Below are 13,533 nucleotides of genomic sequence, written 5' to 3' on the forward strand. Positions count from 1 at the left end.
TGAAGAAATGATATTTTAAATGGATCTAACAGGCCTGGCTGGTGTGGCTCAGTGGTTGAGCATCGACCCATGCACCAGGAGGTTGCCGGTTCAATTCCTGGTCAGGGCACATGCCCAGATTGTGGGCTCAATCCCCAGCAGGGGGTGTGTAGGAGGCAGCCGATGGATGTTGATGTTTCTCTATCATCGATGTTTCTGTCTCCCTCTCCCTTCCTCTCTCCAAACTTAATTAAAAAAATTTTTAAAATGCATCCAACAAGAAATTGCAGATAAGTATATTATTTAGAGACCAAAAGAAGCAAAAATAGATATAAGTAAATGATTTGTAAATGATTTCCTCTGAAAAATATAACTAAGAAAGTAGTGAGTCAGGAGACTATTGCTTTTCCTTAACCAGTCTTTTATCCTCTTCTTTTTAAAAAATTACTATTTAAAAAGGTAAACAAAAAGAAAGCAAGCAAGAAAGAAAGAAATGTAAGGATCCTGAAAGATCATAATGCAATCGACTTGGAGATGCCAGATGTGCCTAGACCTTGCTAAGACCTAGGATTTACACCCATATTTCCTGACGCTAATATGTGTGCGTGCACACATATTTAATAGGGTTTTGTTATTTTTATTTTTAGTTTTTTTTTAATTTAAAAATAACTTCATAAAATTTTTAAAACTTACCTAAAAGTTTCAAGAATAAAAATTGTACAAAGAACACTTGTGTGTTTCTCACCCATATTCACCCATGTCAACATTTCACTCTATTTGCTTCATCATTTACCCCCGCCTCCCTCTTGTATTTTCTAAACCATTGAAGGATTGCATCTATCATGGCCCTTTATCCCTAAACACTTTAGTGTGTGTTTCATAAGAATAGGTCGGAATTTGCTTTTATGTAACCATGGCAATTTTAACATTGATACAAAATTTTAACCTACCAATATGATTTAATCTACAAAAAAATATTTGTCCTACTCTATCTAGGTTCCCTCCCTTCAGATGCTGTACCTTTTTCCTTTTCTTCCCCAACTCCAGTTTTCTGCCGCCACCCTCATTCTCTCTACTTGTTTTTGCTCTCTGTTTTGAAGTCTTTGTTCTATATTGACTTGAATGATTCCTAGAGCTGAAAACAGACATACACAGACACACACTTGGAAGTAAAACCTTACCCGGATCCTGTCTTGGAAGGAAGTCTTTTGTTCCTTTGCCTTTCCAAACATCACTGGCACTGTGGTTCCCGTCTTTGACCCTCCTTTGGAAAAATGAATTAAATTTTTAATTTAAAAATGAATTAAATATGTTTCTGAGGGCTTAACAGCTCCTTTTCTTTTCTGTCTTTTTTTTTTTTTCACTCTGGTTTACAGTTTGAAAAAGTACCGGAAGGCCCTATCCCTCCGTCCACACCAAAGTTTGCATATGGAAAAGTTGCTCTGAAAAAGGTAAGAAAAAAAAAATGACAGAAACATTGAAAGTGAGGAAATGGAATTTAGAAGTCAGTGAAAGTGTTACGCTGGGGAGCCGGTTCATTATTTTTCTGTGAATTTGTTTTCTGTGAGACTGATGGGGAAGATGGTGTTTCTGAGAAAGCGGGGACATGGAGGCGAGAGGATATGTACGCGTGTTGACCTGGTGAGCAGATGGGCATGAGCAGGAGTAGAGAGGTGTTCTAGATCATACAATGATTTTGGTTCCATTATCAGTTGCCCAAAGCAGTCTCGGGATCCTTTGTGGGAATAACATGACACCTTGTTGTTATGGCTGGTGAGATTCTTTTTTATAATTCACTATTATTTTAGGGGGTTCTCAAAAGCCACAGACATTTTGATAGGGCTTTGCCCTAATTACACACTCCCATCTCAAAATCAGTTTTTGTGGTCTGTAGTTTATATGGTAAATGAGACATCAGGGGGGAAAGCCAGAAATCAATCATAAATAAGAGTTAGGGACATTTTATTCCAGGAAAAGAGAAAAGGAAGAGAGGTTACGTTTAATAGTCAGGACTGACGTAAGCCAAAGTCAGTTTGTTTTGACCATCTCTGTCTTCAGGTTTTCCCCTTTTATAATCCCTAACTCCTACATGTGATAACTCACAAGCAAGAGAGAAAAAAACATGAACAATTGCATATTTCTTAAGAATCTTGATATTCTAAAATAGCATCATACATTTTTTATCTTTAAGCCAAATACCAAACATGATTGTATGATTTTTCCATTCATGAAGCCCTTTGATGTTATGGTGGGTTTAGTTCTTGTAGCTTTTTCCACCTAGCGTCAGATGTGTGTGTTACATTCTACAGAGGACGTGGCCGGTCTCTCTGCCTGATAGGCATCTTTCGTTAGATTAATCAAACGAGAATCACACTTGTAAAGGGAGTATCTTCTGCTCCTTCACTGCCATTGCTACTTGAGGAAAAGTTCGTTTGTGGGGTTTAGAGCCATGAGGATTTTTTTTTATACAACAGAAAATAACTGCAACTGTTTCATACAACGTCGTTAAAACAAATCTAGCTCAGTACCCAAAGCACATTCTGTGAAAGAAAATTGTGTGAGCAGAAATGGCTTTTCCTTGTTAATATTGAAGAGAGCAAACCTGCATCTCACTGAATTAAATGTATGTGGAACATAGTTATGTAGGCTAAAACCTTTTACCGTGAGTTGAGTTGTCCAAGTGGGAAAATGTCCTTGTGAGTGGCTGATTGGATAGAATTGTACTGAAGATATTTTTCCCTCGGTGCTGCACATCAGCAAGGTAACCATGGGAAGTGCTTATACAATTCCTAACCAGCGCCGTGCCATGCAAAGTCCTGGGTTTGGAGCCAAACCTAACTGCAAATCCTGGCTTTGCCATTGCTCCAGTGAGCTTCTCTGAGTCCCTAACAAGAATGCCTGCCTCTCTGGGTAGTTGTGAGGATTCAGTGAGGTGTGTGGGTCAAGTCCTGCTTCCCCTGGAGTTCGCTAGGCACCCATTGTTGGGTAGCTGTTATCATTGTTCTTGCACCAGAATGAGCATCCTGCGTTGCAAGAATACACAATCGTTTGGATTGAATGTGTGTATTTATTGAGTGGCTCCTATGTACTGGGCATTGGGGTGGTGATAGTCTGTAAAGGGATCCAACTGGCAAATGATACCAAAGGTGTGCTGTCAACAAATTCAGAGGACGCAGTTGGGTTACTTCCCTCAGGAGTGCCGGGGGAGGCTTCAGAGAAGGCAGCCTCGAGCCTCGGTTTTCATTTATTCTAAGGGCCTTTTCTATACAGGAGGTTGTACTTGCAAGCAGGTATGTTTGAAACTCTTTTTAAGATTCCCATCAGTTACTTTTCATCAAAAGTTAGGGAACTGCGAGAGATGATTAAAGGTGACTGGGGAACAGTACTGAGTGGAATTTGAACCATTTAGGTTTATTTCGGGGTTTGGCCAAACCCACTGGTAACTTGGATAATTTGCAAATGACATTCTCCATTCCGATGACCAGGGAGGGGCGGCAGTGAGTGAACGCTGCTTTTGTTTCTTTTCAGTTAAAGACAGTGGAGGAAGCTCTGAACATTCTGTGTCCCGCAGGGCCTGTCAAAAGCCTTTATCCCTTGACATTTATCCAGGTGAAACAGGTAGGCCTTCAAAGGTAATGCTTCACCTTTCTTCTACTTGGGAAAATGTGTGTTCTGCCCTGCCCTGCAGTGTCTGTTCTGAGCACAGGGACCAAAATAGTAAGTGGCTAAGTCAGACCCACGGAATCGAGCAGCAGAGCCCCGGGCTCCCTGTAGCTGTGATATTGCACATTAGCCTGATCTGTCCTACATTTCCCGTTTCTTATTCTCACTCAAATAAGTTGTAGCTTAACCTGCTTCAGCATGATTCTTCCCAAGCTATACATTGAGTGCACTTCTCATCCAATTAATCTTTATTACTAGGTACCAGTGGGGAAACCGCTATTTTATACTCAGAAACGACAACTTAGTTATTTGTCCTTAGTTAGTGAAGTGTAAGGACGGTGTTCTTACTAGATTAGGTTCTTTGAGATTCTTTTTCTGGCTTTGAAGAGAACAGAAAGCAGGCACTGTGTGTGTGTGTGTGTGTGTGTGTGTGTGTGTGTCTTAATGTGTGTTTAATCTCTAGGCGTTGCCCCATCTTTTTTTTTTTAAATATATCTTTATTGATTTCAGAGAGGAAGGGAGAGGGATAGAGTTAGAAACATCGATGATGAGAGAGAAACATCGATCAGCTGCCTCCTGCACACCCCCTCCTGGGGATGTGCCCACAACCAAGGTACATGCCCTTGACCGGAATCGAACCTGGGACCCTTCAGTCCGCAGGCCGATGCTCTATCCACTGAGCCAAACCGGTTAGGGTGCGCTGCCCCATCTTTAAGAGCTTTTTCAACTTACTGTTTTGGAAAATTTCATATCTAGAAGAGTTGCAAGAATAGTACAACCAGCATCCATATAGCTTCCACCTAGACTCACCACGTGGTAACATTTGCTTTGCTTGCTTTATCTTTCTGTGTGTATATGTCATCAACTGCTGGTTTGGTTGTTTTCTTTTATTTATTTTTTTACCATTTGAGTTAGTTGTCACCCTCATGACACTTCACCCTTAGATACTACAGCATGTATCTCTTAAGAAAAAGGACATTATCCTACAGGACCACAACATAATGATCATACTTAAGAAATTTGATATTAATGCAATCCAATTATCTAATAGACCTTCCATAGTCAAGTATCCCTGGTTATTCCAATAATGTCCTCTATAGCTTATCTTTTTTCAATCCAGTTTCCAATCCATGATCATGAATTCCATTTAGTGACAATGCCTCTTTAGTCCTATCAGGAACAGTTTCTAAGTCTTTCTTTTCTCTCTCTCGTCACATGAACTTTTCTGGAGAGTTCAGACCAGTTGCTTGGTAGACTGCCCTTCATTGATTCGATTAAGCAAAACATTTTTGGCACAAACATGACAAAGGTGATGTGTCCTCAGGGTGCCCATAAGGTCAACTTGTCCCTTTGTTACTATTGCTAAGTTTGAAAACTCAGTTAGGATCTCAGCCCCATTTTTTGAATGGGGTCTGCCCTTTTGATTTTCTGTATCGATTGCCTTCTGGAAGGTGTCTGAACAATAAGATGATAGGATCATAGCAAATCTGATTTTAGTCTAGTGTGTTTTTGCCTCCAATTACTATTCCTACACTTGGAACGTTTCACAAGTTTTACAAGAATGTCTTACAGGTGACTATTTTTACACTTGTGAAATTTTACAAGAATGTTTTATGCCAACAACTCTGGCGTGTGATTAATAAAGTGAATGATTAAGGTCCCCCACCCCCTAGTTTTTCATTCACATTGGGTAGAGTTCTTTCTCTAATTTGAGCACGCACTGGCTGTGTGGTCATGTCTCCATCTATAAATCAGAACATTCCTTCTCCACCTGTCATGGTGTAGAGCACATGGGAGAAGACACGGACACTAGAGCAGCTGCCTCCTGGGACGTGAGCTCCAGGTTAATGTGTAGACACTCACACTGTGCTCTTTCTCAGGCCCCTCTGCTTTCTGATCTTGGACCAAGGCAGTGCTCTCGGATTGGGTGGGGTGCCCTGAGCCCTGGCTGTTTTGGGTCTGGGGCAAGTCCACATGTGTTTATTTCCAGCTCTAATTTGAGCACGCACTGGCTGTGTGGGCATGTCTCCATCTATAAATCAGAACATGCCTTCTCCACCTGGCATGGTGTGGAGCACATGGGAGAAGACACGGACACTAGAGCAGCTGCCTCCTGGGACGTGAGCTCCAGGTTAATGTGTAGACACTCACACTGTGCTCTTTCTCAGGCCCCTCTGCTTTCTGATCTTGGACCAAGGCAGTGCTCTCGGATTGGGTGGGGTGCCCTGAGCCCTGGCTGTTTTGGGTCTGGGGCAAGTCCACATGTGTTTATTTCCAATGAAACCCATGGAGGCCACAGCTGCGGGGAGTGGGGTGCCGCCCTGGTACACCCCTACCCCCAGCCTCGGAGGCCTCAGCTCCACCTTTGTGGGGAGCATCGCAGCTTCCGCTCCCCGCTAGGAAGCCTCCCCATTTTCCCCAGCCTCTGAGTTAAGACTTACAGGAGACAGATGGAGACTTGGGGTCCGAGGGAGGTGTTCTTGAAGGTTCAGTGGCAACACCAGGGGCATTTCTTGAGTTCACGCCTTTCCTGCAACACAGGAACATGGTTAACAGTTTTCAGCTCCTCCAAATCACCTTTCCTCTTGCCCGAGGTGCACGTCCTTGCTTGCTGGGCCCTGGAAGTGAGGAACTTTGTCTCTGGTCCATGAAGGATTTGGATTTGGGTTCTTTCCACTGACCTAGGGTTTGGTCCCGCTCACCCTGGCTAATGTCCACAGCAGGCAGGTCACTCCGGGCCGTGGGTGCTGTTGCTGCCGAGGCTGACTGTTTGGGGCCTCCTTTTGGAGCAGGGATATCAGCACCTAAAAGTCTTTTCTGACTTAGCAGCAGGCTGCACCCCTGTTGCTCACTATCTCCGTTTCCCCTACTCCTCCACTTTACACAGTTTCTGATTGACTCTTGTTTTGTATGTTAGAGCAGATTTAGCCCAAGAACCTGGAGAATGTTTTACTGAACATTCTTGGCATTGTTGTTATTTGTCTTCTTTGTTTGTTTTTTGAGATTCCATAAGTAACCTTCGATGTATGGGATAGGATTCCCTTCAGTGATTCAGGGCAAATCACTGAACACATTCCAGGGTCCCGTTTCCTCATATGGAAAAGGATGTTGGATGAAAGACTCTTCAGGGTTCCTTGAAGTTTACTTCTGTGATAGTTATTCTGGGATCTAGAAACTGGGTTAGCTCAGTGATTAGAAAGTCGGCCCATGGACCGAAGGGTCTCAGGTTTCATTCCCGGTCAAGGGTATACAGCTCAGTTGCAGGCTCGATCCCCGGCCCTGGTTAGGGTGCATGCGGGAGGCAACCAATGTGTCTCTCTCACCTCGATGTTTCTCTCTCTCTTCCTCCCTTCCACTCTCTCTAAAAAATCAATGGAAAAATATCCTTGGTGAGAATTAACATAAATAAACAAACAAACAAATAACTCAAGCCAGTTCCCTTCTTTCAGATTGAATTTTCCCCAGAGGCTGAGGAAGCATTTCAGTTCCTTATGGTTTTAGAAGCATCACTTCCACGCAGATTGAGGGTGACCAAGTTCTCCTAAAACGAATTGCAAAAGTGATGGATTTGTCTTTCATCCTTTTCTCACCAGTATTTTGGGTTTGTGCTGTACCGAACAACACTTCCTGAAGACTGCAGCGAGCCAACCCCTCTCTCTTCACCCCACAGGGGCGTCCACGACCGGGCCTACGTCTCCGTGGATGGGGTAAGAGTGGCCTGCGGACGGCGTGTCTGCCCCCCTGGGGATGTGTGGTCTGCACTCGGTATCATGGCGTTGGAGACCTCTGTCCTCCTTTTCAACCTTAGGTTCTGCCCCTCTTCTTCTTGCCCCTCAGCTGTGCCCCTCATTTGCTGACATGGCCTCCCTCGTGCTCCATCTGCCTGATACACCCCCTCACCCTTCTTAACCTGGAGGGCCCTCCGCAGGGCCCCACCTTCTCGGAAACCTTTCTGGCCTCCCCAGCCCAAGGCCATCCCATGTCTTCTCTGCTTCTGGAGGACGGGGTCCGTTTTGTATGCACCAGAGGGGTGACTCATTTATGAAAAAATAATATTCTGAAGAAGGATTGCTCATGACCGTTACAGCTACAATCCACAAAGAACTTTGTTTCATAACAAAGATATGTTAGGGTTTCCATTCCTCTCAGTGAAACACTCATGTGAAAGAAGACACGAAGAGAGTTTCCTAACCAAGAAAATTGGTTCAGAAAATTTCAAATTAAAATATTTCCATTCCAGTGTCATCCGCGGCTTTATTTTCAGTGGGAGCAAGTTTCTAAGACATTCTGTGTACACTGATGGCAATTGTTTCTTGGATTTCAATCTAGGCGTTGTGTTAGTGAATTATGGTCAGTAACATCAATTTTTTAAAATCTCATTTTTTAAAAAAATTAGGAATATGTTGTTGCTAAAATGCCTGTTGTTTCCGTTCATTCTATTATATAATTTTCGTGGTATCAGGTATTTTGAGGTGAGAACACCCCACCTAACTCTCTGATTTTTATCTCGTTTATCTGATGTTGTTTCAACTCACCATGTTGTTTAGAAGCTAGTTTTTTATGACTGCCTTTTGCGCTATGAGAACACGAAGAGGTTCCTGTGATGGGAATCCTCCCCTGGAATGTTTTGCCGCCATTCCCTTTCTATTAAAAATAGACACGAAGGGAAACATTCCAGAGCAGAGGAAACCAGTCTAGACCTTCCTTGGCTCACAGCTGTTCAGAAAGAAAGCAGTGATTGGAGGAAGTTGGCCACCTGGCCGGTGACTTGGACTAAGGGGCCATCAAAGCGTTTCCTCCCAAGTCCGGTGGCTCATCAAGGCAGGAAAATGCTGCTGAGTTAACTGAGTGAGCTGCCTCTCTGCGATCCCCTCACCTTAGGTAATCCTCATTTGACATTGAACCCACAGGTCCCTCAGGGAGTCCTTGACCGGAACTATGTGACCACTCTGAACATAACGGGGAAAGCTGGAGCCACTCTGGACCTTCTGGTGGAGAACATGGGGCGTGTGAACTACGGCTATTATATCAATGATTATAAGGTAGGACCAGCCTTGCTGTTAGCAGTGAGGTTCAAAGGTTGGCAGGACTGTGCCTAAGCCACCTGAGGACATTTTTGTAAATCTATTTATATATGCTCTCACATTCTTTCCCTTCAGTTAACATAGAAGCAGTTCTTAAAAGCACACACACTGGCCTAGCCGGTTCGGCTCAGTGGATAGAGCATCGGCCTGCAGACTGAAAGGTCCTGGGTTTGATTCCGGTCAAGGGCATGCACCTTGGTTGCAGGCTCCTCCCTGGCCCAGGCCTTGGTCGGGCATGTGCAGAGGGCAACCAATCGATATGTTTTTCTTACATCGATATTTCTGTCTTTCCCTCTTTTTTAAAAAAAATATATTTTATTGATTTTGTATAGAGAGGAAGGGAGAGGAATAGGGAGTTAGAAATATCAATGAGAGAGAAACATCGATCAGCTGCCTCCCGCACACCCCCTACTTGGGATGTGCCCGAAACCACAGTACATGCCCTTGACCGGAATCGAACCTGGGGCCCTTCAGTCCGCAGGCTGACGCTCTATCCACTGAGCCAAACCGGTAAGGGCTTCCTCTCTCTTCAACTCTCTAAAAATCAATGGAAAAATATCCTCAAGTGAGGATTAAAAAAAAAGCACACACACTTTGGCCCTGGCCAGTGTGACTGTTGGGCGTTGTCCCACATAGCAAAAGGGTGCCAGTTCAATTCCCAGTCAGGGCACATGCCCGGATTGCTGGCTTGATCCCCAGAAGGGGTGTGCAGGAGGTTGCCCATTGATGTTTCTCTCTCATATTGATGTTTTTCTCTCTCCTTCGCTCTCTAAAAAACAAAACAAAACAAAACAAAAAAAAACGGGCCCACACACTTTGTCAACTTGGATGAATGAACCTGCCCTGATTTGTTTTGCAACCTAGAAGTTGTGTTATTTTGCAGACCTGTTTTCCTCTGCAGACAGAACCCTTCCCTTGTGTTTGAGTTCAGTCATCCTGTAGAGAGAAACAGGAGGAGGAAACCACTGCACTGAGCTCGTCCTTTGCTTATAAAACCCACCCGGCTTTCGAAAGGCACTCCCTTGCCAACAAAGTCAGCTTAGCATTGGGTCTGCCCTGTTTTCTGGGTGTGGACGATCCATGACACTCTTGAACCGTGCAAAGCCTTGGTGCCCTGCCTCTCGCCCCTGCCGGTTACCATGTCCAGGTGTTTTTCTCACTCATATTTTTAGAGCATTACCCAACAAACCTTTGTTAAGCTCACACTCCGTGAGGTGCTTTGGGGATGTAAAGATGTTGAGATACTTCCTCTGCTATCTCACCGTGTGCTAGAAGAGAGAAGGCCTGCACGGAGGGAATGATAGCACCACCCAGTCTAGGACAGGACAAGTGTCTGGGGCTCTTTCCTGTCTCTCTATGTGGCTCAGAGGGAAGGCAATTATAGCCTTAGGGAATGGCCATGGTGGGTCCACCTTTGTCTCCAATAGAAATGTCCCTGTGCCCTAGCCGTTTTGGCTCAGTGGATTGAGCATCGGCCTGTGGACTGAAGGGTCCCAGGTTCAATTCTGGTCAAGGGCACATGCCCAGGTTGCGGGCTCAGTCCCCAGTAGGGGGCATGCAGGAGGCAGCTGATCAATGATTCTCTCCCATCATTGATGTTTCTCTCTATGAAATCAATAAAATATAAAATATAACCCTGTTAGAGGCTATAATTAGTGGCCTTCCTGCCTGGCTCTCAGCAGCCACACTGACACATGGAGTGACAGGACTGCTAATGTAGTCTCTGGCTCCCCAGGACCCAGCCGAGAGCCTGGCACACTGGTGCCTGGCTAATGTTTGTTGAATTACTCTGTGAGTCATTGAGGCTTGCTATTGAGAGATGTCTGAGACAGATTTGGGATCTCACGGGGAATGGGGTTGCTCTCCCACATAAAAGGCCAAGAAGGGGAAGTTAGATGCACTGTGAGCAGAGGCTTCAATGCAGTGGCCAGTGCCAGCGACACCTGCCCCCTGCCCTCATGGGACAAACAGAGCAACTTCAGAATACACCTCTGAGGTTCGCCACCATCACCGCTGCTCTTTCTATGCTTTGACGGATTCAGTAGCCACAGTTTCCCGTCTACAATTTCAGTTACCCACAGTCAACCATAGTCCAAAAATATTAAGTGGAAAATTCCAGTTTTAAATTGCAAGTACTGTGATGAAATCTCATGCTGTCCCATTCCATCCTACCTGGAACAATCCCTTTGTTCAGCATCTCCACGCTGCACACCTATAGCTTGTTAGTCACGTAGCAGCTGTCTAAGTTATCAGATCTACTGTTGTAGTATCGCAGTGCTTGTGCTCAAGTAACCCTCGTTTTACTTAATAATGGCCCCAAAGCACCAAGTATTTATGCTGGCAATTCTGATTTGCCAAAGAGAAGCCCTAAAGTGCTTTCTTTAAATGAAAAGGTATGTATGTATGTATGTATGTATGTATGTATGTATGTATGTATGTATGTATGTATGTATGTATGTATGTATGTATGTATGTATGTATGTATGTATGTATGTATGTATGTATGTATGTATGTATGTATGTATGTATGTATGTATGTATGTATGTATGTATGTATGTATGTATGTATGTATGTATGTATGTATAGGGGAAAATATATGTGTATATAGGGTTCATTGCTACCCACGGTTTCAGGCATCTGCTGGGGGTCTTGGAACCAAGTGTTCTCATGTATAGTATCTCATTGAGTCCTTACACCTGGTGAGTGAACTCAGATGTGATCATCCTTGTGGGTGCTGCTCAGGAGCCCAAGGTCAAGACTTGCTTACTCCAGGTTATATGTCAGAGGCAGAGTCTGTCCCCTCCCTCAGTCCACAGTGAGCTGCATGTTCTTTTGCATTCCTCAGATTCCATCTTCTCTTCCATTCTAGCAGTGGCTCTGAATCAAACTCTGAAGATTGGGGGTTTGGGGTTAAAAGCTCTAGTAGCTCAACCCCCTTACTGGGCCTGTTGCAGGGACATCTGGCCTGCGAAGGAGAGAGAACGCTGCGGTTTGGGAAACATACATCTTTCCAAGGAGATGTGCTTCTTCCCTAGCCAGATCTGTGTCACTTGGATGTAGGCACTGGTTGAGTCTCGTTTACTATTGTTGGTGTTTCATATCCCAGTTTGCTTTTCCCAGGAACTCAGGGCTGGAACACAGACACTTAATGCCTTCTCCTCCCCACCCCAGCTCATGGCTCTGCTTCTCCTTTGCAGGGTCTGATTTCTAACCTGACCCTCAACTCCAGTATCCTCACAGACTGGATGATCTTCCCACTGGACATTGAGAATGCTGTGTACCACCTGGGTGGCTGGCATGGCAACGACAGAAGCTACCGCAGCAAAGCCTGTGCCCACTCATCTAACTATACACTCCCGGCCTTTTATGTGGGAAACTTCTCCATTCCCAGTGGAATCCCAGACTTGCCCCAGGATACCTTTATCCAGTTTCCTGGGTGGACCAAGGTACGTGTCTTCATAGAAAGTGTTTGAATTCAAGTATCTGGTTTTTAGTGTTTAATAAAGAGTCAAAGAGTGTTTAAATTCAAGCCTCAAGTATCTGGTTTTTAGTGTTTAATAAAGAGTCAAAAAGAGCTGCTTATGCCTAGCTGGTTTGGCTCAGGGGATAGAACATTGGCCTGCAGACTGAAGGGTCTCAGGTTTGATTCCAGGCAAGGGCATGTACCTCAGTTGCAGGCTCAATCCCCTGGTCGGGGCATGTGGGAGGCAACCAACCAATGTGTCTCTCTCACATCAGTGTTTCTCTCTCTCTCTCTCTCCCCTCCCTTCTATGCTCTCTAAAGAATCAATGGAAAAATATCCTCAGGTGAGGATTTAAAAAAAACACACAAAAAAAGAGCTGCTTGTGAGATGCCACGTGGCAGTTTGGGGAGTGGAGGATTTTCTGTGTTAGTTTGCCCATTCCTTAGAAGTGGGACCATGGCAGATCTGCTGGGTTCAATGGCGAGCTTGGAGGTGGCAACATCTGCTCCATTTTCATTGACTTCCTTTAGTGAATGATGGCTTTTCTGATTTCTCTAAGAAAACTTCGTGCCTTTGGATACTGATTATGATGGGTATTTCCTCTTTATTCTGAAGAAAATATGGCACAGGCAAAGGGGTGAATCTCTGGGAAAGCCATGAACCCTAGCCAGTTTGGCTCAGTGAATAGAACATCGGCCTGCAGACTGAAGGGTCTCAGGTTTGATTCCAGGCAAGGGCATGTATCTCGGTTGCAGGCTCAATCCCCTCGTTGGGGCATGTGGGAGGCAACCAATCAATGTGCCTCTCTCACATCAGTGTTTCTCTCTCTGTCTCTCCCCTCCCTTCTATGCTCTCTACAAAGCTTTTTTCAGTGGCTACTACATGTCAAACTTTGTGCTGGGCACTAAGGGTATAATACAGAGTGGAGCGAAAGTAGGTTTGCAATTGTGAGTATATAAAACAGTTTATTTTGTATTATTATATATTAATTATTCTCCATACAAACAACTATAAACCTACTTTTGCCCCACCCTGTATATAAAACCAGATATGGTCCTTGCCCTCATAGAACTTATAGTCTAGTTGGGGAGGAAGACCAAATTATGTAATAACCCAAATTAAGTGGTAAAACTGTAGCTGCAATGGGTGCTAAGAGGAGCTATTGGGCCCTGACCGGTTTGGCTCAGTGGATAGAGCATCGGCCTGCGGACCGAAGGGTCCCGGGTTCGATTCCAGTCAAGGGCATGTACCTTGGTTGCAGGCATATCCCCAGTGGGGGGTGTGCAGGAGGCAGCTGATGTTCCTCTCTCATCAATGTTTCTAACTCTCCAGTCTATCCATC

The 13,533-nt window shown here is 44.6% G+C and overlaps 1 protein-coding gene across 1 annotated transcript in view; it reads left to right on the forward strand.

Moving 5' to 3' along the window:
- GLB1 (galactosidase, beta 1) overlaps window positions 1-13,533 on the forward strand; it is a 75,194-nt gene that overhangs the window by 47,985 nt on the left and 13,676 nt on the right. The window contains exons 13-17 of the mRNA XM_014548381.1: window positions 1,356-1,430; window positions 3,508-3,597; window positions 7,236-7,349; window positions 8,553-8,684; window positions 11,925-12,173. Coding sequence (XP_014403867.1) covers window positions 1,356-1,430; window positions 3,508-3,597; window positions 7,236-7,349; window positions 8,553-8,684; window positions 11,925-12,173 — 660 coding nt within the window. The remainder of the gene's footprint in view (window positions 1-1,355; window positions 1,431-3,507; window positions 3,598-7,235; window positions 7,350-8,552; window positions 8,685-11,924; window positions 12,174-13,533) is intronic.

This window comes from Myotis brandtii, unplaced genomic scaffold (genome assembly GCF_000412655.1).
Source record: "Myotis brandtii unplaced genomic scaffold, ASM41265v1 scaffold506, whole genome shotgun sequence".
Lineage (NCBI taxonomy): Eukaryota > Metazoa > Chordata > Mammalia > Chiroptera > Vespertilionidae > Myotis > Myotis brandtii.